The 25,019-nt window shown below is 52.5% G+C and overlaps 1 protein-coding gene across 1 annotated transcript; it reads left to right on the plus strand.

Annotated features, from left to right (window-relative positions):
- Positions 1-9,500: 9,500 nt before the first annotated feature.
- TMEM121 (transmembrane protein 121) lies at positions 9,501-11,489 on the plus strand. The gene has a single exon (XM_057372817.1). It carries the CDS (start codon positions 10,132-10,134, stop codon positions 11,068-11,070), a length of 939 nt encoding a protein of 312 aa, XP_057228800.1. The 5' UTR covers positions 9,501-10,131; the 3' UTR covers positions 11,071-11,489.
- Positions 11,490-25,019: the final 13,530 nt, after the last annotated feature.

A 25,019-nucleotide genomic window follows, 5' to 3' on the forward strand; every position in this document is an offset into this window, starting at 1 on the left:
CACCCGGACACATCCTTCTGGCAGGGGCTAAATTGCTCTTTTTAYGGCAGGAATGAACTCCCATCACCTGCTCTGGCTGTGCCATCCGCTGGATCAGGAACCCTGGGGATGGGATGGGCTGGAGAAAGGCTTGGAGAGATTGAGAGGCAGCACAGGGATGACCCCAGCCCATACAGGTGCCAGCCAGGGATTTCATGGCCAAAACACATTCATCGTGAGCCCTCTCCCCACCTCCCTCCCTCCCTCTCTCCACAGAGAGACCCGAATAGCAAGAGCCTGCTTTTGAGGTTGGAAGTCAGGTTTAGAATTTTAATGATATCCTGCATCCCACAGCCTTTCATTTGGGGAGAAACCRCTGTAAATGACCCATTTTTCTTCATATAATGATAATCATTACCAAGAGGAAAATGAGCACTGGAGCTGGGCACAAATGCAGGCACATAGTAGATGGGGTGGCTGATTCTGACTGGCAAAATGCTACACGGAAAAATATACCTTTTATACTTGGAAGGAACATAAAGATGTCTTTAAACATGCATGTAAATTTGTAACAAATAAGTCACCGTGGCTTGAAACGGGAAGCTAGAGAGAGCAGCCATAAATATTTTATCCCTTGGGCAATAAGCTCCAGCACAGCAAATTGTCACATCCTCCTGGGGGAGAGGAAGCCTGCTYGTGCTCTTGGGTGGGGAGGGCATCTCCCAGTTTCCGTGCCACATCTGTGCTGAGCTCTCTGCTCATCTGGGACCTGGAAATGAGGAGCCTGGGAGTGTCCCCACTTTGGGGACAAGTGCCCTGCTCCTGCCCATGTGCCCTCCTYGGCTCACCCTGCTCCACAGGATGGCATGGCCTGTGGGTCCTTCCAAGCAGAGATCCTCTACAAGGATCAATGACTTGGATTTCTTTTAAGGTGTGGGTTTGGGGGTTTTTTGGTTTTTTTTTTTTCAGAAGGAAAAGAATTTCATCGGGAAGGAAAGCCTGAAAAACCAACAGTTTGTGCCAACAAATGGCTTAGTCCCAATAAGCAGCACACACCTCTGCACCTTGGGGTGCTGGGGCACTTCCAGGTGGTCTGAGCTGTGTGGGGTGCATGGAAGTGTCCCCACCTGACTGGGGATGAGGGAATCAGCTAATTAAAATATGAAGTAAATGAGAAGGTACCAGAGATCTTGACTGGAATACCCAGATGGTGCTGCAGTCACTCATCTTTGAGGTGAAACTCAAGGCACCTCATTTAGTTGCCAGACTTCAGGTGCCTCTGAAACCATGGTGTTCAAGCACCTAAAAATTCAATTAGGTGTGACCCAAGGAAAATCTATAAGCACATACTTGATTGGGAGAGTGAGTCCTGATCCCAGGTAATTGCTCTCTTCCGGAGCAGCCTGCAGCAGCCCCTTGGCCTGGCTCATAGGATGGAGCTGGTTAGGATCGTGAGTGATATAAGGAGCCTGGTCTCTGGGTGCTGGAATTGAATTAGACATSAACAAGACAGATTTTATTAGATTTATTAGATGGCTGGTGGAGAGAAGGCTAGAAACCAGAGRAAGAGAAGTGTCTCCCCAGTGACCTCGGGGCTGGCATTATTTTTCTTGCGCTGGTCAGATGGGCGCAGTGTTCATCTCCAGGTGATGCCAGAGCAGCAGATGCCAGCATTGCCCCCGTCCCAGAGGCTGAGGCAGGTGCAGGATGGGCAGGTGACACTGAGCTTTGTGCCAGGGAGCACACTCCAGGAGGTACTGGCCATGGCATGGGCTTAAACAATGGAGAACAAATGTAGAGCAGAATCTACAGAGGCCATCTCCATCCTGCAGCATCACCACCCCTGCCATGGCTCAGCTGTGGTTTCAAACAAGTTAAAAACCGCTGAGCAGGGCACCACCAGGAGTTCTCATGGCATCCAGCACTGAGCTACTGTCATCAATAATTACCACTGGACCAGCCTTGCCAAAATAAATTCAGTGAGTGCATGGCAAGGCAAAGGTTCCTTGATTTTATAAGGTGCCTGTCGTTTCTTTCTCATGTGCTTGCCCTGCACTGTGAAGGTTTGAGGTGAGCTTTGAACTCAGAGAAAATGCACGATGTACTTGGTGAGGCTTTTACTGCTGCYTGCCCACAAGTCACTGCCCTGGGGAGCAGAAGATGCTGAGATTCCTTCTCATGCCCTGGGGATGCTGGTTCATCTGTCACACCTCCTCCAGGGCAGCCCCGTGCAGGGCAGATGGCTGCCTTAACCCTGGGGAGCAGCAGCCTGCCAGATGTCACCAGAGGAGGAGACCTGCTGTCACGGGAGAGGTTCTGCCTTGGGAAGGTCTCTGAGGAGCAGAGCAGGAAATGAACCCTGTGGGAACCAGCCAGGCAYCACCAGCAGAACCGCCTCGAGGTGGCTTGGGAGAACAGCCAGCAGCAAAACCACCCCAGGGATTGTTCACATTCCCCATCTCTGCTGCTGGCTCACACAGAGGCTGAACCCTGGCAGTCTGGTGGGGCTGAGTCCCCTTCCCTGGGCTCGGGGTCCCCAGTGACATGGCCCACATGCTGGGAATGTCACTGGGCCGAGGGTGGCCTTGCCAGGCTCAGCAGGAACCAGCCGACACAATCTCCTTTCATCACAGCCACTGGGCTCTGCTTCTCCATCCCACCAGAGCAGCCAGCAGCTGCCTCCCGTTAATTAAGGGCAGAACAATCACTCTTAATCAAAGGCCAGACTGATGGCAGCAGCAGCAGCAGCCTGCCGAGCTCATTCCACCTCTGCTAACCCYGTGCTCGGGGCAGAGGCAATAATGGGGCACAATTGTTTCTGTGGGATTGCTGCCTGGCTGCCATGTGCCACCACAGCCTGGCAGCAGGGACAGGCTGGAGGCAGCTCCCAGCGAGGGCAGAGATGYCACTTGCTTTGTGCAGGAGCTGATTGGCCTCCAGGGGCATCTCCCCAGCCCTGTGATGCTGAAGCCAACTCCCCCTGCTCGTTTGGGGACAAGCATTTGGTGGCAGCAGGACCCACATKGTCACTCTTGCTGTCCTGCCACCCTGACACAGGGCTGCTGCAGCACCTCCCAAAACTACTTGAGTGCAGAAAGTGCTCAATACCTCCAGCATCAAGGAGAACAGAGGTGTCCAGGATTATAGTTTGAGAGTCAGACCCCTTTGTCCTCCCAACTCTTCCCTTTGGAGCTCATCCTGCCTCACTGGCATCATGCACTTGACACCCACAGCCTTTCCAAGCCAGCCCCTCGTCCCTGCTGCCATTCCTGCAGAGTCATCCCTGTCTGAACACCCTCTGGCAGGCAGGAGGTGCCTGTGGATCTCAGCTGCCTCTTCCCTGGTAGATGGCCAGGGTTCTGCCCCAGCTTTGCGGCAGCTCCTTCCCCACAAGTGTGTTTGCAGCACCAGGAAACTCCCAGCTCTCTCYTATTTATAGCTCCACGCTCCAGTTTTTCATTTTATTTTAATTAGCTGATTCCCTCTCCCCACCTGGCTCTCAGGCACCTCGTGAATTGGGTGAGGTGCTGGGAGCAGCACTCTGGAAAGTTTGTGCCTCTCTGCCAGCACCCAGGAGAGTGAGGACATGGATGAGCAGGAACAGGGAGTTTTCCAYCCTCCATCTGTAGGGATTTCCAGCAGACAGCGGGGGAAAGCATCATCTGTGCGAGGGCTCTGCTCTGGCTCCAYGATTTCCTTTCCCCCAGTGACAGTGTGAGGTTATCTGAGGACATGGCTGTGAATCACACACAAAAGTACATCCTCAGGCTACCGAAATCAGATCCAAGTTTAATGCTCCTGGCCTGGCTGGCTCCTGGTGTTTGCATTCATGCCCGTTGGCTGCACAGGAAAAATCCAAGCTGTGKTCTTTGTGTGCAGGTGAAACTTGTTGACCACAAGTTGAGGGAGGACTTTCTCACCAGGAATGCCCCAGCAGAGGTCAGAGCTGGGGTGTGTGGCTGCATTTTAGTGAGATTGCYTTGTTCCACTGCGAGCTGCAGGTGCACTGCCAGCCCTGCCGTGCCTGGGGCAGGAAAAGCTTCTATTCCCAGCGCAAGGATGGCACAGCTCCTTCAGATGGAAGCAAAACAGYTCCCTAGGCAGGGGACAGGACCTTCCTGGGGTGGTGTAGGTGACCTGGCTAGGGGGAGAAATGAGGGTGTTGGTTGTACCTGCTGTCCCTGTGGGAACGTACTGCAGGAAACACATGAAATCCAACAGCACCTCAAAACAAGTGGAGAAAAAGCCTGGAAAACAAACAAAAAARCCTCCCAAAMCCCAAACAAACAAAAAAAGAGAACCTGCTCTCCACAGGCACTCAGCTYCATGTGCATCTCCCACCATGGCAAACATACATTTAGACAGATGTTTGTCAAATGTGCCCTTTTCGGCAACAAACTGCGGGGGATTTTGATGCCTTTATAGCTGGGGTTTGGTCCAGATTAGATCAAAATCCTGAAAATGCACCCGACATGGAAACAGCAGGAAATTCCTCTGCAGAAACATTTTGCTGGGAAAATAGTAAATTGTTTTGGTAGAATCAAAACATAGTATTATAATTTCACGTTTTATGTACGAGTCAAAATGAATCATTTACCTTCTTTAACTATTTTTAAACACCTGAAACATCTGAAAAGGCTTTTTTTTTTTTTTCTTTTGACACGTCTGTCAAGTATCATCAGACTCAGTGCGTTTGTGAATGGGGAGATGTTCCTGGCAGCTGCAGCTGCCTGTGCCAGCAAGAGAGCCCTGCCCAGGGTGGCTGTGGGGGACAGAACTGGGAACAAAAAGGCTGGCTTTTTGTTCCATCCATCCATCCATCCATCCATCCATCCATCCATCCATCCATCCATCCATCCATCCATCCATCCATCCATCCATCCATCCATCCATCCATCCAGCGCAGGGCTCTGTTTTGGGCAAGCAGCATTTCCCCACCCCATCACCAAAGTGATGTGATTGAGAGGGTGGTTTTATTTTTTTTTTTCTTACTCAGGCAACTGTTCTGATGCCTTCTGCTTGTGTTAGTTTTTGGGAAAGGGGGGGTGAAATGAAGCCCGGAGGGGACTGAGGGGGTTTGCAGCTGATGCACTCACTGGTACAAGCAGGAGCTGGTTTTGTCTGACATGGCATTGTTTATTTTGAGCAGGTTCTAGGAACAGTTTGCAGCTCTTTCCCCGTTCCTTGGTGCTTGCCTACACAGTAAATGATCTGTAATCATTAGCAAGTGGGCTGCTTCCTCCTTCAGACACAATTAGTGGGCAGGGGCCGGAAAAATCGTCCTCAATCTCATTTCCTTCACAGGATGCACTTGAGAGGCCGGTACTGCYTTGGAGGAGGCAGGGCACAGTCGCTGCCCAGCGACTTTCCCTGTTCCTTGGGGTAGGAGTATCCTCCCTCCACCCATCCGTCTGTCCGTCTGTCTGTCCCCAGGGACTGCCCCGGGCAGGTCAGGGAAGCTGAACCTGACACCCACCGCCTCCGACTGTCGGTGAGGTGATGCAGGAACATGCAATGGCTCGGGGATGACCTGATTTAGAGTTTTTTTCTCAGTCAGAGTAGTTTGCCCTGTCTCTAAGCCCCGTGCTTATGCTGTGCACAGAGCCGCAGGTGGTTCAGGGGGTCACAAATCGCGTAAGCGAGGAGCAGCCGCTGCCTGTGCCCGAACTCTGCAGCCTGCGGGTCACTTGGCTGCAATCCAGCGGCTCCCTGAAGCGCAGCCGGCTGCCAGGGAGTGATGCCATCGCCTTGGTGGCACTGCCACAGCTGCCCTGAAGTCCCCAGCAGTGTTKGTTGTGCCCATTGCCTCCTCCTGCCCGGGCTGGAGACAGGATGGGCACTGTAGCTGGGAAAAGAGAGTGGTGGGGCAGCGACTCTCGAGGGGGCTGAAGGACTAAAGTGAGAGGGAGCTTTGCGTTTGCACTCGGGAAAGCTTGGAATAAATCAAAGCAATTAAAGTGCAAATGAAGCTTTAAGCATTGCGGCATCCTAATTACCCGGGAAGAGCGTTGTGTATACCTCTGTCTCACTCCCTTTTTTAAAAATAGACAGAATTCAAATGACATAAATAAYTTAAATTAATTTGCCAGGTAGAGCTGGGTTTTGGGAAGCGCCTGCTGGCGTTAACGAGACTGTTTTGCCAGTGGCTCCACGAGCCCTCCAGGCTCGTCTGCAGCCGCCTGCTCCCCAGGGTAGGAGACGGGATTTGGGGGGATACCAGCAGCTCCTGCATCCTCACAGCTCTGGGGTGTGGTGCTACACGTTGAGCACAGGCAGGAGAAGGGGCAGGAGGGCACGGTGATGGGTGGCTGCGGTTTGCAGGCRCCGGAAAGGGCAGAGCTGGCGGTAATTAATCACCCCGCAACGAGCTACCGCCATCGCCGGGAAAAACACAGTTTAATTTTCTTCCGAACTGCCTGGGCTGGTGGTGGAGCAAGGCTACGACCGCATGTCCTTGGGTAACCACAAGTGCTTTATAGCGTCCTGGAGGGCTGGGAGAAGAGGTGCRAGACCAAGAAATAACTTCTCAGACGGTGCAGAGGCACCAGAGGAATAGGGGAAGGGCTGGCTGCACCAGGGCTGCTCCCTGTGCCTCGGTGCCAGAGGAGGCAGAGCAGAGGTGAGACTGCAAACCCTGCCTTTCAGCTGGGTTTGGAGCCGTCTGCAGGATCCTTGAGTCTCTCCAGGAAATCAGCAGCTGTCTCCATTCCCACTGATGCCTCTCCCATCCTGCAGGGAAGCTGGGGAAGGGCAGGCTGGCAGGGAAATGGGGTATCCCCAAGCACACCCCAGAGATGGAGTGGGGCTGTGCTGCTGCTCCCCCTCCCCATGCCCATCCCATCCTGCTGGTCTGCACTGGTGGGGCTGGGTGCTGCYCTGGGGMTGGTCCCMCACTGYCGGGRGTGTTATTGAGGGCATCTRCTCACTCCAGTGCAATGGAGCTSTTCKTGTAGGGTGGAAGCAGAGGAGAAGGAGCAATTAGGGATTGAATTTCGTCCTGGTAAGGAGGCCCACAGCTGCCAAGACTGAAGCATTGCTGCAGTACCTGCTCTTCAGAGCCCTGGCACCAAGCATGATGCAGAAACTGTCAGATCCCTTCCCACAGGGAGCTGCCAGCCTGGCTCGCTGACACCCATAACGCTCCGAGCTCGTTATGTCTGGGTGGGCTGCCTTCTCTTTACAAGAATTSTTGCAGGAAGAAAGTTTTGTGAATACTTGTCTAAACAAATATTTCCCTCAGATGTGCTCTTCTGGCTCTCTGAGATGTTTAATGTCTTGTTTAGTCAGCACAGTTCTCAAGAAGTTTCTGAACGTACTGTCAGATGCAGTCATTTAAAAGTTACGAAGTGATGGTTGTTTAAAAACAACCTRCTTTTTTCTGATAGTCCTCCAAGAAGAGTTTTATGTGCCCCCCTACCTGACAGGATGGTCAGGGATCACTCAGATGGGCAAAGTCTGCTCTGTGGATCTGCAGAGAATTCCGTGTTTCCCTGTAGCACCGGGGCTGCAAGGGGTGARGAAAACACCAGCCCTTGGAAAACAAGGAGAAAAGCTTGCCCCGCAGCGAGTGCCTTGGAAACAATTTGCAGAAGGCAAGAGAGGTGCTCACCCTGGTTAATGCATGATTTGACCCGGGAGGAAGCAGCGCTCCAGCCCTGTGATTCAGCCCGGCCCCGCAGTCCCCTTCCTCCGCTCCGAAAGGTCACCACAACAAATGAACATGTTTGTCAAACCCAGCCCGAGCCGCCGTGAGCCCTTCAGGAGCAGAGGCCAGGGAAGTTCCTGCCATTTGAACATGATTTTTTTTTTKCTGAAAACGATCTGCTCCACACTGGTGGTTAAAGACTTGTTGGCTGCTGTTGTAAACACCGTGAGTTAACACCTTTCGGTGCCCCGGGTGTTCACCAGGAGGCAGGAAAGGGTTTTCTGTCTGCTTTCACGAAGGCGAGGAGAGCTTGGGCTGGGAGCTTTGCCTTCCCCCAGCTCCCCAGATCGCACAGGGCAGAGGTGCAGGATTTACAAGCAAGCTGCTTCCTAACCTCGCCGTGCTGTGATGCAACCCACTGCCCTTTAAATAACCGCTGTCTTTTGAAGGCATAAATACTTACAGGGCAAAAGGAAAAAAAGCCTCTGTTCCCTCCTGAAAGACCTAATTTATCTGGAATTATCTATCCTTGGCTATAAATCCCCTGTAAAACTTGGCATGAGTTTTAAGGCAGTTACGGCAATGACTGTATATTTTTATCCAAAACCTCGAGAAAGAAGAAATTGAAGCCCCAAACGGCAGCTYTGAGATGTTGCAGAGAGCCACGCTGGTGAGAGCGGGGCTGCCTGCGAAGCACYGCAAATTCCCAACACATCTTTTTGGTTTCTTTCTGAGCAATTCCTGCTTGAGAAATTATTTTAACACGCCWGTTTTCCTTGCTGGTGACAAGAATATCCTGAGGGTCTCCTGGCTGGGGAGCAACTTCAAGTACCTCGCTAACGTTTGCTGAATGCCACATCATTGCCTGCCACATCCTGTGGAAACCAGGGCACAGGTACACGCGTTCCTGCTGTCCACCTACTCAGGCACAAGGCAGGCCTGGCTCTGACTCATCTGGCTTCCCACTTTCTCTTCTTTGTTCTTCTTGTCTCCCTGAAGCAGGAGASAATCCAGCTTTTATTTAAATGAGGCCCCATAAACATAAGGAGCTGCAAAGTAGGGCAGGTTTTTAATGGCTTACACCTCCTTGGGCTTGGCTTCYTCCCTCCAGCCCCTGTGGCTGTGACTGTGGTCTGTCTCCATGTAGGCAGTTCAGTGACATTTTTGAGTGCACTGGGWCCTACCTGTTCATTTCTGGGAGTGCATTCCCTGTACAGGAAAGGTTAACAAATTAATTAGGCAGGCACAGCATGGYRGGAAGGAGCTGTGGCCATGAGCAGCTGAACCGGTCTAGGAAGCTGCCAGGACCTCATGCCACCCTGGGGACAGCTTTGCCCCGTCCCCCATGTGCCAGCCCTAACCTCACCCCTACTCAAGGAGGGATGTATCCCACACCCTGAGAGCTGCTCAGTAATGGTAAAACGCCATGACTGTGTTAAGCAGAGCTGTCCCCAGGCTGGGATCTCTGCAGTAGCAGGTGGGTCTGTGTCCCTGCTGGAGCTGGGGATACCCGGAGCTGGGAATGCCGTGAACCTGCACGTCTCCATCAGGGCTGTGGGTTKGTGTCTGTGCTGCAGAAACAGCAGAAGCACCCAGGGCGTGGGCTTGCTGAGGAGCTCTGGWCAGGGATTGCCCACGTAAGGGCAGCACAGTGTGTCCATGCAGGACACTGCACTGTGTTCATACTCAATAAAAAGCTGTTCTGCATTGTCATGCACAGGGCGTGGTGATGGGTGCCCAGGGGAGGGATGGTACCTGATGGGAAACCAGCTCATACCACCGTGTGCTGGGAGCTGAGGAGGCTGTCATTGTCACCATTCCATGGTCAGCACACAGAGGGATCCTAATGCTTGTTCTCCACTATCTTTTCCAGGAATGGAGGAATGCGTGTACAGCTGGGAGCGGCAGGAGAGCAGCACAGCCCTGTGGGGATACGAGTGAAGGTGATTCCCTGTGAGGACACAGCAGGACCCCTCCAGAGCCTGGAGGAACGTGGGGTCTCACCGGGAAGAGGGGGAGCTCCCTTTCTGCTCCATCACCTACTGCATTTCCAGGGATCTATACCAGGATTTGGGGTTGGAGCCTGGAGACCTACTAGTGCCATAGGATTGCTGGAGAGCCTGACAGCGATGGGGGACCCACCACAGAGGAGGGACGTTCCTCCGGGAGGCCCCACACAGCCGTGAGCCCTGGCTGCCGGTGGCGGAGGGTGCCTGGGGCTGGGCTGCTCAGCCAGCCCTGGGCTGGGGGCGGAGGCGCGCTGCTTGCAGGGCACGGCCGCCGAGGGCCGAAGGGCCGGGCTGGGGTCCGCAGCGGCCGGCCCGAGCCCCGGGACAGCGGGGCTGCCCGCTGAGCCGCTGCTGCTGCAGGCGCCTCTCCCCGGGGTGGCGGTGGGGGACAGAGCCACCCTCGGTCCCTGGGCTCGCCGCGGATGTGCCCCCGCGCAGCGCCGGMGGGAGCGCTCCCCTAGTGCCGGCGCCGAGGCGCGGAGGGCAGCCCGCCTCACCATGGTGCTGCCGCCGCCCGACAAGCGCCACGTCTGCCTCACCACCATCGTCATCATGACCAGCATGGCCTTCATGGACGCCTACCTGGTGGAGCAGAACCAAGGGCCCCGCAAGATCGGCGTCTGCATCATCGTGCTGGTGGGGGACATCTGCTTCCTGATCGTGCTGCGCTACGTGGCCGTGTGGGTGGGGGCCGAGGTGAAGACGGCCAAGCGGGGCTACGCCATGATCCTGTGGTTCCTCTACATCTTCGTGCTGGAGATCAAGCTGTACTTCATCTTCCAGAATTACAAAGCGGACAAGAAGAACCTGGAGACGGTGGCCAGGAAAGCTCTGACCCTGCTGCTCTCCATCTGTGTGCCGGGGCTCTACCTGGTGCTGGTGGCCTTGGACAGCATGGAGTACATACGGACCTTCCGGAAGAAAGAGGACTTGCGGGGACGCCTCTTCTGGGTGGCCCTCGACCTGCTGGACATCTTGGACATCCAGGCCAACCTGTGGGAGCCGCACAGGACCGGCCTGCCCATCTGGGCAGAGGGGCTCATGTTCTTCTACTGCTACATCCTGCTCCTGATCCTGCCTTGCGTGTCGCTCAGCGAGATCAGCATGCAAGGGGAGCACATCGCCCCGCAGAAAATGATGCTCTACCCCGTCCTCAGCCTGGTCACCATCAACATCGTCACCATCTTCATCCGCGCCGTCAACATGATCTTGTTCCAGGACAGCAGGGTCTCCACCATCTTCATCGGCAAGAACATCATCGCGATCGCCACCAAGGCGTGCACCTTCCTGGAGTACAAGCGGCAGGTGAAGGAGTTYCCGCAGAACGCCATCGCCCTGGAGCTCCAGCAGAACTCCCTCTCGCACAACCAGACCATCCACAGCGCGCAGGGCATCCCCCACGAGCCGTCGCCCACCAGCGAGATCCTGGACACATGAGGGACGYCCCAGCCCAGCGTTGGTTCAGACGGCCCCGTGCCCAGCGGGAGGGGGGTGACGCTGCTTTCTTGCTGCCCGGTGCAAGCGCGACAGACAAATCCCGGCAGCGAGGGCTCTTCTAGGCACAAAACCACCGACCGCGTTCTAATTGAGCTATGGAGTGTCCTCTCGACGTCTTCATCTCAGGTATAACCCTAGGAGTCCTCCAGACAAACCAAATGGACTTGCAAAGGACCTGAACCAGCTGACCCCCTCTCCCACTCCTCCCACCATCTCCCTTCCCGAGCAAAGACCGCTAAGGTTGCGATGTCCCTTTTTACTCCCCGACAACCTCACCTTTACTCCAAGCCTGGATCGAAGATTTTGTTACTGGAGACCTTTTTACGGAGTGGGGACAAGGGCATAGGGGTGCGGATGGAGCGGGGGGTGGGGAGGGTGGGGCGTTCGAAGCAGTAAACCCTGTGATCGTAGATGTCTCTTTATCTCCAATGGTTGTGTTTACAGTTTCCTATTTATATCGGCTCCGGGGGCGCCCGGGCTGCCCTGGGGGCCGGTGTCTTTGTGGTGGGCGAGAGCAGGGAGCCCTGCGGTGGGGAGAGGGGCTGGGGGCCCAGGGGGACTGAGCCTCCACCCGCGCACTGCGCCGACTCTGCCGGGAGCAATAGTTGACGAGCTAAAGCTAATCGAATGCTGGTGTTTTATGTATTTCATTCACTCCGAACAACTCAGCACAATATTTCTATTTTTAGAAGGGTCCCTCCCTCCCTCTCTCTCSYTGCCATCGAGAGCCTCCCTGCCTGCAGCAGCCGGAGCAGCCTCCCCAACCCTCCGGCAGGCACAGGAGCCCCGGAGGGATTAGGGGTGAGGATGGTGATGATGCATTTCACTCCGGCATCGAGCGTTTATAAAGAGGGCTGCTTTCCACAGCTACTATATTTTTAAAATAAACATTAAAAAAAAAAAAAAAAAAAAAAAACCCCAACAAACAACCAACCCCCCAAAAAGAGCCGGGAAGGGTGTTCTGCCCTGGGCAGGAGGCTGGGCTTGGGGCTGGGCTGAGCTGGGCTGGGGACTCCTCTGCAGGTCTGGGTGGTGATGACGAGCTCAGCAAGGGCAGCAGGGTGAAAGACGAGGGCCAGCCCGACAATAAAAGCCCCGTGAGAGCAATGGCTTCTGGTGGTTTGTTTTCTGCCAGCGTGGGAGGGAGGGGATCACCTCTCATACAGCTCAAATCTCCTGTCTCCTCTGCTGTCCACCTCCCCTGGGCTCCCAAGTGCCGTCCCGAGGTTCTGTGCCCTGCCTGCATTGAGCAGGGTGGGTGCAGAAAGGAAATAAATAATTTTTCCAGCTGAAATGCTGCCCCGGGGCTGGGTGTGCCTCAGCTGCCTGAGCCTGGGGGGAGGCACATGGAGACAAGCAGAAAAGCTGCATCTTAAACATGTGAAAAGGGATATTTTTGCTTTCTCTAAACCAAACATTTCATTTTGAGGAGATGGAATAAAATGCCTGGTGCTGCTTACATTTCTCTTCCACTTTTTCCCCTGGCTCTGCTCACCGAATTTGACCTAAATCCACAAATCATTTTAGTTTCCATCTTCTCAGCCCATCACAATCTGTTCAAAACTTTTCAACCGTCCCTGATCCAGAGTTCCAATTTTAGAACCAGGCAATCGCAGTCTTGCTTGGCCACCCTGTTACCCAGGGATAACTCTAATGTTAATTAAATCCACTGAGAAATAAAACAGTATCTTKGCCAAGAAAAGTGAGTTTGCAAAAGATTTAGCCGATTGGAAAAGTTTCTTTCCCCTTTCCCACAGGGAACATAAGAGGAAGTGGGCAGGTGATTTAAAAGGTATTAGCAGAAATTAATTAAATTGCTAAATTATTCTGGAATACCTATGGAATTACATATCACACCTCTGCTGGTGCCATTAAAATACATGTGATTAGCATCAGTGCAATTAACTCCCAAGTATCTAATAACATTCTGCTGCTCTTTTAGGTAATTAATTTATAAGCCTTTGTTTTATAGCTCTTCCCCAGAACTGAGCAGAGGAAAACCTTCAGGAGAACCTCTGGCATCGGGCTGGGATGTGCCAGCCCAGGCAGTGCTCAGCATCAGGCTGAACCCTGGTSCAGAGATCTTTTACCCTGGGAATAAATTCAGTGATCAGGGTTACTCAGACATTCTGTGTATGGTTTTTTTTTCTGTCTCACCCTGATGGCCAGCTCTGCATCCATACCTGATACTGGAATAAGTTAATATTTCCTTGAGCCTGACCTGTTGCTCAGGTTTGCTTGGGAGCATGTCTGGCTGTGGCCCTGAATGGAGCCTGCATGGAAAGGGAATATTGCAGGTCCCATAACTTCCAAGAAGGTTTAGGAGTCTCCACAAGTTTTTCCTGAGGTTGCAAGACCCTGCTTTCCACTTCTGGCACAGGGTTGTTTTCTTTGTGGAGSGGAGTGTCCCTGTGGAAGGCCTTAGGAGCTGGAGTGAGTCCAGAGTTCCTGGAGGTGATGCTCACCTGGGATGCAGTGCACCWCATCATTCCCAAAAAACCACAGGTGCTCCAAGCCCACCCTGGTGAAGGGAGGGAGAAGAGGCTTTTCTCTTCTGCGGTTCATCATCCCCAGGGCCCCGTGTGCATCGTGTTCTGCCTCAGCAACGCATCCCTCTCTGTTCAAAGCCACCTTGGGAGCAGGAGTTATGAGCCAGCCCCTCCTCAGCAGCTGCTGGAGGGGGCTGGGAAGCAGGGGAGAGGTGATCTAGCTGGGAAAGGTGGATGTCTGCAAGCAGGAGGGAGCCAGAGCAGCCAGCAAAGACCTTGGGGACACAGAGACAGCACAGCAGTGACTGTTCTGCAGCTGTTCCCTGCCCGGTGCTTGCTGAGGGTGATGCCCCCTCCCCAAAACCCAGCCCTGCCAGCAGAGACGAGACCCCTGGGGGCTGTGGGAGCAGCAGGAGGGATGGCACAGCGGCTGGCCAGGGTGACTGGCTCCCAGCCTGGCTGGTTGTTAGGGGAAGGTGATATTTTGCTGTGGGCAATGAGAACTAAAGGAAACAATTAAAACTAAATAGGCTGGAACCGAGCAATTTTTCAGCTTTCCGCTGAGAAGAAAAAGAGCTCCTTTGTGCACAGCGAAATCCTCCTGGCAAGCTGTAGAATCCCACCTGATGAGGCAGAAGCCGCTCAATTAAAATGCAGAAGGGATGCAAATTCCCTGTCCTCCAGTGGGAAAAGGGGGTGACATCCCTTGGTGCCATTTGGAATCGGGACAGGGGGAGGAGGGGGTCCATGCCTTGGCAGGGGAAGGCTGCTGGTGCTTCAGGGACCCAGCTGGTGCTGTCCCACCTATAACCAACCCACTGGACAGTGCTGAGGTGACACCCCCAGACAAGTGACAACCCCTGGAGSAGCCAGCCCCACCCTGCAGCTCGCAGGGGACACCAGAGTGATGGCACTGCCTGGAGATGCAAACCCAAGYTCCTCAGAGCCTTTCTGGTCCTAAAGGTGAGCAAATTGTCCCGGTCCTGCAGAGGCACAGGAGGTCTGTGATCCCTTGCTGGGCAGTGGCAATGGGTGGGGCTGTACCCACTCGTGTCCCAGGCAGTGTGGAGCTGCAGCACAGGAGCTCACAAGTGGAGCAAAGCAAACCGGGCAGGCTGCTGGGATGCATTGAGCCCAGGCAAATCCAGCTGGATCCCGTCCCCTGTGAAAAATCCCTCTGTGGATTTGCCTGGGCCCAGCTCTTGTGTCCCAACAACCTCGTGGTACCTGCAGTAGCTCCTTGCTGCCCTGGGTTAAATCACAGCCATTTTACCCTCCTGGGAGCTKCCATCCAGCCCACAGCAGCCCAAGYCATTGCTGCTGCATTCCCCTGTGTGCTGCTCCCCTGCTCAGCCCAGTGGGGCTCCACTGGAGCTTTTCTTTCCCGAGGTGCTGGCAGCTCTCACACATCCTGCTTGTCCTCACCTTCTTTTGGCAGGAGGAAACACCTGGGGCTGCAGCCTCTGTGCAAGACTGGAGGAGCGTGGCAGCCCTAAGCTGAAAGCTGCCTGTGGTTCTGCCACCAGAATCTCCATGTGAGCATGGCACTGGTAGCTTTGGGGACTCAATAATGTGCTTGGGAGGATTTGGGAGAAGAGTGCACTCACCAAGGATGGCCATGCAAGACTCTCTGCAATGCCACCCAGAGCAGCTCCATGCATTGTCACCCCAACCATATATAAATAAGGGAGGTTTTTTCCCTTTGTTCAGTCTGAGTTAATTTGATRAGCAGAGAGAGACTGAACTTTCATACCAATAACTGTTTTCCTCCCATCTGCCCCAGATTTGCTGCACATTTTTAGCTCAGGCCAAGGCTGCAACAGAAAACAAAGGGCAGGTGTCCAGAGCACCTTGACAGCAATTCCCACCCTCCTGAATTCCTCCTGCCCAGCAACTGTGGCAAAAGTTTAAATTTCACATCAATTCAATCCTAATGGAATGCCCTGAATTCTTCAGTTGTGTCTGGTTTCTAGGTCTGGCATCCTTGAAGGATAATATCCATTTAAATTACTGATTTGGGCCTGCTCATTTAATTTCATCTTAATAAAGATTTTATGTGGTTTTGACATATTCAGTGTCTCGAGTGTATTGACACGGCAGCCCGAAGAAGCATTATGACCATAATGGCTCAAAAAGCATTAAAAAGACCCTGGCAAGGTTTATTGATTGCCCTCTTTTATGGCTGCTTGAAGACAAAGAACAGTCACAGGGAAGAGAGAATACTGTAGCTTGTTTTTATGTGAGCTTCCCCGAGGTTACTACAAAAGGCATTTGCAAACAAATCTCTCCAAGCTCTTCATCAGGGCACCAAGAAGCAGCAGTCATATTGCTGGGATGTTGTCAGGAGGGCGATTTTAAAGGGAAAATTCTGCAGATAGGCAGAAAAGTCAYYTCCAAGGAGGGGATKTTGAAAGKGTAAATAAATAAATAAGKGGTGAAGATGCCCAGGTCCTCCCCACTGGTGTCTCCCAGAGGAAAAGCCCACATATTCCACTTGGGATTTGCTGTGACATGCTGAAGGAAAGGGTAAATAATCTGCCAAAATCTGCCTTCAGAGCTGTGGGTTTCCCCATGGGCTCTCCCCAGCTGATGTACCCCAATGTCTGTGTGAAAACACAAATCATGGTCAGGATACACTGAGTGCAACAGAGATAAAGATCAGTAGGATGATAACCCAGCATCCCAGGGCTCTGCACATGGAGCTGGCTCTGCCCAGCAGAATAAGAATCTTGAGCAGAAAAAGGCTCTGTTTCCCTTTCCTGTGCTGGTGCCAGGGAGAACTTAGTATTCAAAAACTGTTTTCAGATGTTTCACTTCACAGCTGGCGAATGAACTCAGAGAACTCAATAAACCTCTTTGTAAGGCATTATCTCTCATTAATCTCTCAAGTGAGGCTGGCACCTGGAATTGCATAAATCTTTACCTGCACCAAGTAGGAAACTACGGAATGGGCCATCATCAGAAAGTGTGTTATACTGGGAGAGTCCCAAACAACAAATAAAGGAGAAATCCTCATAAAATTTTCCTTCTGATCTCCTYCTGGCAAATGCACATCAGCTTTTGGAGGAGATGAATCCTTGGTGGAAGAAATTTTAGCAGGAGATAGGGCAGCATAAATGTTTTGGGAGAACTTCCTTTCTGCTGGACCTGTCAGKAAATATCCAAAAGCCTGCTCAGGAGCAAACTGCTTCATCAGGACCACCCCTGCCTGATCCCAGCTATCTGCTTTTGGACATGGTGTGATTTCTGTCTCATCCTTCTCCACAGCAGGAAGCTGGACTGGCTGTGCTGGAGCCCCTCCATCATGTACCACCACACTGCTATGAGTGGGACACAGGTGTCAAACGCCCCTCCCTGAGGCAGGACAGCTCTGAAAAATGTTTGGAAAGCAGAAAGGTGATTAAGCAAGTCTTGAACAGCTGGGTGTAGAAATAGCAACCAGAGTGTTCTCCCTTGCAGSGGATTTTGAAAATTTATTTGGGCATCTTTTGCTTTGGTGCAACAGATGTTAGGGAGGCATGGTGGCCAAGAATATTAATGCTTCCTCCAGCACCCATGTCCTTAGAGCAACTGGCATCCTCATGTTTTTGAGGAGCATTGTGCAGCCTCCTCTTCTGTCTYGGGGCTGTGCTTTTCCCACATCAGCAAGGARYTAAARTTTGTGGCTCTCAAGGATGGRRCATTTTGCATCAGGAAARCTTCAGGCCCAAGGCTGGAGCTGGRAAGCAGGGATGTGATTATGGCAGGGACACCACCCACTTTTCCAAATGGGAAAGTAAGGAAAAAATAAAAACGCAGCGAAGCAAATCTGTTCTGTGACTGTAACCACCACGCTGCACTGGAAATGGGTATTCAGCCCGGATTTTAAGAGTTGTCTTTTATTGATGCCTAATGTTCCATAACCAGTGTCCAACGAGGAGCAATTAAGCATTTCCTTAGATAAAATGTATGTCTTCGGGCAATAACCAGGCAAAGGATCTTCCACTGTGATGTCAAGATGTAATTTTGTACCAGGGAACTGAGTGTGCTGTAAAAATCCCTCTGCTCCTGTGCAGTGGCTGCTTTCTCCTCATTCCTGGCAGGTCACAGCAGTTCCCTGCGTGCTGGGGCTGGGGAGCATTTCCTGACTCGAATTCCCAGCGTGTGCTTGTGGCAGCTGTGCCATCCTAATGCTCACTGCTCAATTCTTTTGTGTTAACAAGAGCAGCCCCAGGCTCAGGGTGCGTGGACTTGCAAGGGAAGAGATGTGAGAAGGGCTCACTCTGCTCTTCTTCCATGGGTTCACATGGCATCCTGGAAACGTTGCCAATGCCCACAGTCAGCTCAAATCTGGAGCCTTGAGGGGAGAWCAGCAGCAGTGCTGGGARTGSCCTGGCTGCAGCAARTCTCCTTGCTTCCAAACCCTGCTTTTCCAAAGGACATTTGCTTTTGTCAAGATCAAGCTTACAACAGGTTTGTTCCCCTTTTTCTTTTTCCCACTGAACACCACCTAGCAACCCTTATCGCATTTCCAGTCTGTCCCTGGAAGAAATCCTGCCCTTCTCCTGCTTAAGCCTTCCCACAGTGACCATTTAATTCCTGTTTTCCAGCTTGCCATACCCATCTCCTCCAGCCCCAGCCTCTGCAGACACGTGCCCAGGAGAAAAACAGCCCCAGGAAGGGTGGGATGAACCCACAACAGTTCTCAGGAGCACGGGAACAAGCTTGGCATTTAATCTGCTGTAGCCCCAAGTAGGGTTTAGCACAGGATCTACCTGTAATTGTTGGTGACTAAAGGACTATTAAATATGTCCTTTAACTGCTTTCTGAAGGACTTGTGCTATTTTAATAAGCATCTGGAGAAAGAAAAGCTCTCTGTGAAGCATTGGCTTTGAGATCCAAAAGYAATCTCACTAACATACAATATCAAGCTTGATTGACAAGGCCAATACCCATAAACCATGCTGATTGACACTAATTAGCCTGCCAGCCTTTAATTGCTGCTGATCGTGTTCTACATCACTCTGATTAAAAAATTAGTCCCATGCAAAAAAAAAAATCAATGCAGCAGGGGGTGGTTTGAGATCTCAGCTGGGCCCTGAGACTTCCTGCTGCCTTTGTTCACAGAGCATGGATAGATCTTTTCAAAGGGATATCACAGAGGGAAGGCAGRCAGGTGGGGAAGAAACCTTTCAGCCTAACCCTTAGAACAAACTGCTCCTGCTCAAGGTAGGTTTTCTCTGGAGGAGCCCAAATCCTGAGAGAAAGGAGTGGGCTGGTGAGGAGTGGGGCAGAGGGTGGCCCAGGAGATGGCCAGGATAGAGAAGATGAAAACATCCCAATGGATGAGTCTCTGAGGAGAACCACTCCTTGGTTCTTCGCAAAGTCAAGGACATCCCAAAGGTTCATCACCTCTCCCCTGACCTCCTTTTGATGCACCAGAGCTGAGCAAAAACTCTGTGAAAAACACTGTTCCCATGGCAGCCAGCAGCAGCTCCCAGACCAATAAAAGCCAAGATATGATCGCACTCTATTAGTTTGATAATATCATTTATAGTTGACTTAGAGCTGCATCCCATCTAATTAAAAGGGAGCTGCTTGCGAGAAGCGCGGGAGCAGAAAAAGGCAGAGAGGATGCTTGCCCTGAGCTCCGTGCCTGTGCACATGTCTCGTTGGTGAACGGCTTTTTATTCCCCGTTCCACACTGGAGCTAATTTCATCCATCACCAGAACCAATGTGACTCATGCCCCCAGCAAGATGCAATAAGTGAGCACGGGGAGGGAGGGGAAAGCACCGCTCTCGAGAGCCAGTGTCATCTGGAGCTCCTCTCTGCCTTCATTACGCTCCTCTGTTTCCTGCGCTTCTCAGGGGCTCGTGTTTCTGCCAAGTCAGGGRAAAACAGGCAGTGGAAACACAGAATTCAGCCCAAATCCTCCTCCTCTTCCTCACTGTGAGGAGGAGAGTGGGGGAAGCAGGGATGGCACAGGATGGCTCAGCAGCGCTGCTGGAAGCGCTCAGCTGGAGGCACCGGGGAGGGCACGGGCTCCTCACTGAGATGTCTTCTTGGCAAACGACCAGTTTTTGTGGAAAACAAAACGCTGCATTTTCTCTTACTGCCATAATGTCAGAATCTCCCAGAATGCCCTCAAATTAGGAGAGGAAAAGGAGCACCTGTGTCAGTAAAGACGTAAAGGCTGACTGTCCAATTTCCCACCTGTGGGCTGTGTTCTGGAGGCAGCTCTCGGCTGCTGGAGCAGTCTGGGTGCTGTGTTTGCTCCCTGAACTATGATGAACAGACACCAGACCCGTGTGTGGGCTTGTAAATAGCCACTCTCTCCCCCAGGCTGTGCTTGGTCTCCTCTGCTGGAGCTGCCAAGGAGCTAAAACACATCTGGGAGCTCCCTGGAGCTCACCTTATCTGGGAAGATAAACGAGGATCTCCYGAATTTCACAGCAGGGCTCTGCACAGCTTTGTCAGCGTGGAGCAGTCCAGCTGCTCTGCTACAAAACTCATCCCRGGCACGAGCATTGCCTCTTTCACAGGCAACTAATTGCCAGAGCTGGAGGGGAGCTGGAAAATATTTGAAGGATGTAGGTCAAGCTGATGAAGGAAATGCAGAGAGACAGGTCCCTGGCTTTTTTGACCCTACAGAGCCGCTCATGCAGCCACAGAGGCCACTCATGCCTTCCTTATGAGGGGACCGATGGACAGCAGCCTGTCACAGGTGCTGGGGGTGTTTGTAAGGCTGGGGACATCACAGGTTTCTGAGCTATTTAGATGCTCTTGAAAGATTTGCCCTCTGTCCCTGGGAAAAGGCACCGAAAGAACTTCCAGCCTGAAGGATCTGGAAGCTCAACCTGGAGCTGGCTGAGCTCCCTCTTGCATCCCAGAGCATCCCCAGGGAGTTCCTGGTGCTGTGCAGCACCAGCAAGGAGCTCCTGTCCGTGCTCCCACCTGCCAGCTGAGCAGAAAACCCCTCTGGCCAGCAGCATTCCCAGCCCAGGCTGATTTCCCAGCCTGGCCCTGAGGTCTGCACAGGACCTGACAGCACTAATGATGGCTATCCAAGAATTTCAGGGGAATATGAGCTGCTGATTTCCTTTAAGATGTGTTTGCTGGAGCACTTGCCAAGGAGAAAGCGGTGAGGAATGATGAGAGCAGGGGAGTAACTTGCACAGGGCTTAGGGACACTGAGGAGAGAGAAAAAAGAGAAGCAAAAGCCCTCCAAAGCTCTCCTCTGGTGTCCACCCTGTGCAGGGACCCACACAGACCACAAACCCCGCAGAGTGGGCACAGGCTGTGCCTTGTTCTCCCCCAGAGCCTCCCAGGGCAGGGGCATTCCCCCGAGCAGGGCTTTCCCCAGGTGAGTTTGGAGAGCAGCATCCTGCTGTCTGTCCTTCARGGTGATCCCCAGCATCTCACAGATCCTCACCCAGCTGCTCCTGCTGCACCCACCCTCGCAGGTGAGATTTTCTGGGCCATCAAAGCACGCAGGGCTGGCCAGGAGTCCTCGTTTGGGGAGCAGAGACCTGCTTGCCTTTCAGAGCGTGATAATAGAGCTGTGAAATTTCATCTGCTTTATTCCGCAGGCAGCCTCCAGCGCGCTGGTGTTCCCACAGACTGCCAAGCTGTCTGTTCTCACACCACATTAGCTGTGCTCATTGCAGGCTCTCACCTCTCCTTGTGAGCACCAGCATCTCCCTGATGGATCAGGATCTGCTCCTCCAAAGCYGAGCTGCAAGCCAGCAGTGCTCAGAATGCAGGCTTCGCAAAGTGCAGATTTTGTAAATTGTAATCTTGCAGGCTTTGCATCTGCCTGAAATTCACGTCCTAATGAGTTTTCCCTGGCAGAAAGATGCTAATGGCAGCCTCTGGTTTGTCCCCCTGGGACTGGGGAGCTTGGGGACCAGCTCCCAGCAGAGCCCTTGGCACAGGGACATCCTAACACTCCTAACACTGCCATGGGACCCTTCCCCACTACCTGGGCTGGCAGTTCTCTCCTTAAACTCATAATTTCAATGTTGCATTAAAATTCTTCTTCATTTAACATTCCATCCGATCCACGGAGGATCCATGAGGATCTCCTATCGAGACCCAGGGACACCTTTCCCTTTCATTTGAGGCCATCACCAAACTTTATCTTAGTTTCCAAAGGGAGCCATTTATTCCCCCTGCACAACACCCCCTTCCTGGGCTGTCAGCACCGTGCTGCTGCTTTTCTGCTGGGAAGCAGAGCCCCGTTGCTTCCCAAGAAAGCTGTCTGTGCCCAGCTGGCTGTCACTCACACCTCGGACAGGCTGCAATTACAGGGGAAGGTTGCATTCTCCAGCCCGCTGCTTTCGCTCACCGCCTCCCCTGACACTTGCAGGGGACACACCGAGGTCCTGGCTCATACCAGGGAACAAACCCTGCAAATTATCATGGATCTGTGCCCACCAGTTGCTTTCCCTGGAGCCAGGTGGCAGCTCTGCTGACAGGGCAGCGACCACACATGGGGTTTTGCACTTGGCTGGTGTCTGCTGCTGCATCCCCTGTCAAACACCGACACGAGGAGCACAGTCAATAATTGGAGCTGATGGGCTGTTCACAGCAAAGGCTCTTTCTCAGTGTTAACACACACCACCAGTCCACGGGAAAATTAAGCAAACTCACGAAGCAGGAGCTAAATTATCTCCAAATGGGTTTTCTTTCCAGARGTGTCAGTCACTTTTCGAATTGTTTTCCCTAGCTGGGGATGATGCGGGAAGACATCTGGGATAAAGGTGCCTTCTGCTGCCGTCACGCAGAGCAGCAGCGTGACAGCCTCTCCACCTGACAGGCCTGAAGAATCAGATCATTTCTCTGCAAAATCAGCTTTCACAGCCACATCCCCGGGRGCTGAGGGTGACAGGCTGGGAAGGAGCGAGTAGCCACAGCAGGAGGAATGGCAGCAATGGGCAGGGCAGCTTGAGAAGCACATGGGAGCACCCTGGGCAGCTTTAATGGAAAACAAATTCTGCCTATTTAAACAAAAAGTGCATCCTGTCAAACCCTGCGTGCTGGGGTTTTCCCCACACAGTTACAAGGCTGATGGATAGAAGTGAACGTGTTGGCATTACACACAGGCACCTGTCACSGTGTCACCCATCAGCCTGATTAATACACAAGCTACAAATGTGTGCAGTTTATAGTCTGAAAACTGGCTCACGGAGAGATCTCAAAGTACCTGGGAATGGAAAACCTTCACCCAACGGTGGTAATTCTGTGGCACCCCACAGGCAGCAGTCTCTTGCTGCATTATTTTCTTATTGAGATGATTCAAAGCGAGCAGAAGTGGGTTTCTTTAAATAACAAGCAGGCAGGGCTGGGAGCTGCTCTGCGAAGCTCCACATTTATTCCCCCTCGAGTTGCTGCCTGCAGCAGCCATTGCTCAGCCAGMAGGATGCTGCAGAAGGACAGAGAGCAGGTCAGGCTGTGCTGCAGGGCACTGCTCTTCCCCTAAAGTCTCCCTCCAGCCTGGAGGGCTCTGGCGCAGCCTCTGAAGTGCAAATCAAAGCAACAGCATCAAAGGAGACAACAGCAGGGGAGAAAGGAGCCTTCAAAGGCCTCTGGGCACGGGGCCAAGGAGCATCTATTCTTTATCACTTCCTCCTGCCCGTTGCACTGGGCTGTCCCTGCCTGAGGCACRAAGGGAGTGAGGGCAGCGTCTCTGCCAGCAGAGCCAGCAAAACAGGAGAGTAGATGTCTCCCAGGGCCAAGGACACGTGAGGAGTTAAACCCATAAAAATAAGAGATTCTTGAGCTTCCCTGGAGAGAAAAGGCATTGGGCAGCTGGGGTGCTCCTGCCTCCTCCAGCTGTGCCTCAGGGCCAGATGTTCCTGCCCATGGYGGGGCGATCCCTGATGCCCAGAGCATCGCCCAGCCCTCACAAAGCAGAGATTTTCACCAGTCACATCAGGAGGTGTTTTCCTTTGGGAATTACTCCCGACAGGCATCTTGCTTCTATCTGATGCTCCTGTGCTGCTGCTGTCCTCCCTCCTGCCACCCTGGCTGGGACCTGCACCCATTCACAATTTGATCACATCGATGGGCTTCTTCTGAGATCGCTCACCCTCTGTCATACAATTCCTCAAAAAAAACCCGCTCAGGACAAAACTCAGGTGTGAGACCAAAAAGCAGCCAAACCAGAAGTCAAGATGCTCTTGAGCTGACCTGTCCCGAGGAACCTTCACCCTCATGGAAAAGGGTGAATAAAATGATTGCTACTGTAATATTACTGCAAAAGAACACAGCTGCTTTGCCTTTTCAGTATTTATGACCCGTTTTATTTGTGAGTGCTCAAAAATATCAGCTTATGCTCACACTGGTGGAAAGGAAATGCATCACGTCTGTTTAAGAGCAGAAAATAAGGAAGGAATCTTCCTGCCATATGGAAAAGCTCCTTTTATTATCTGTATAATAATTGCACAGACTTCCAGGCTGCAGATAATTTACAGGGACAAGGTGCTCTCGGTAAGGATAAAAACTCATCAAAAATAAACCTCTTTTGCCAGAAAAATACTTAATTTGGATTTGGGTCAGGGTTTCAAGCTCGTGCTAAGTGCCTTTGCAAATCGCCCCCCACGCACATGGCACCACCTTTCTCATGAGCTGTGAATGTCTCTGTCTACAGGGTTCAAAGGAATTCAGTTTTCAACATCAAAACACTTCCTGACAGTTTTCCAGCCGAAACACACAGGTTTGTTGTAAAAGCTTGATCTCGTGGAGTGCGAGGGCATTTTGCTAAGCCCTGTGATTTCTTTCCACATGTCCACCACGCGTGCATGGGCCCGCATCTAAAACACACCTGGTGATGAGAATTGGCAGTGCATTTATGGAGAAGGCAGCTCCAATTGCTCCAGAAGATGGAGATCATGCATCTGGCCGTGTCCACCCTGGCCCAAAGGCAGCAGGAGGCTGGTCTGTGTGCCAGGACCTTGCTGGGCCAGCCTGGACAATCCCACACCCACTGTCCTGCACATCTGCAGTGCTGGAGCACATGCCCCTCAAAAAGTGTGGGCTGGCAGAAGTTTCCTTGGATGCAGAGCTGGTGTCTCCTGGTCCAGAGAGAGAAGCCAATGGAAAAGTCACCCCTGGAGCCAGGGAGGACCTGCATTGTGTCAGCTGGAATGCAACAGCAACATGCAGGGTCACTTCTTCACTGCTTGGTTTCAGAAATAGAAGTTTTCTAAAGAATAAGGAGGCATTCACCCAGTACTCTGACCCCAGAACATCCATCATCCTGACACCAGAACATCCATCACCCTGACCCCAGAACATCCAGCACCCTGACCGCAGAACATCCATCACCCTGACCCCAGAACATCCAGCATCCTGACCCCTGAACATGCAGCATCCTGACCCCAGAATATCCAGCACCCTGACCCCAGAACATGCAGCA

The sequence above is a fragment of the Malurus melanocephalus genome, unplaced genomic scaffold (genome assembly GCF_030028575.1).
Source record: "Malurus melanocephalus ecotype Western Australia unplaced genomic scaffold, MMel_1.1 scaffold_178, whole genome shotgun sequence".
Lineage (NCBI taxonomy): Eukaryota > Metazoa > Chordata > Aves > Passeriformes > Maluridae > Malurus > Malurus melanocephalus.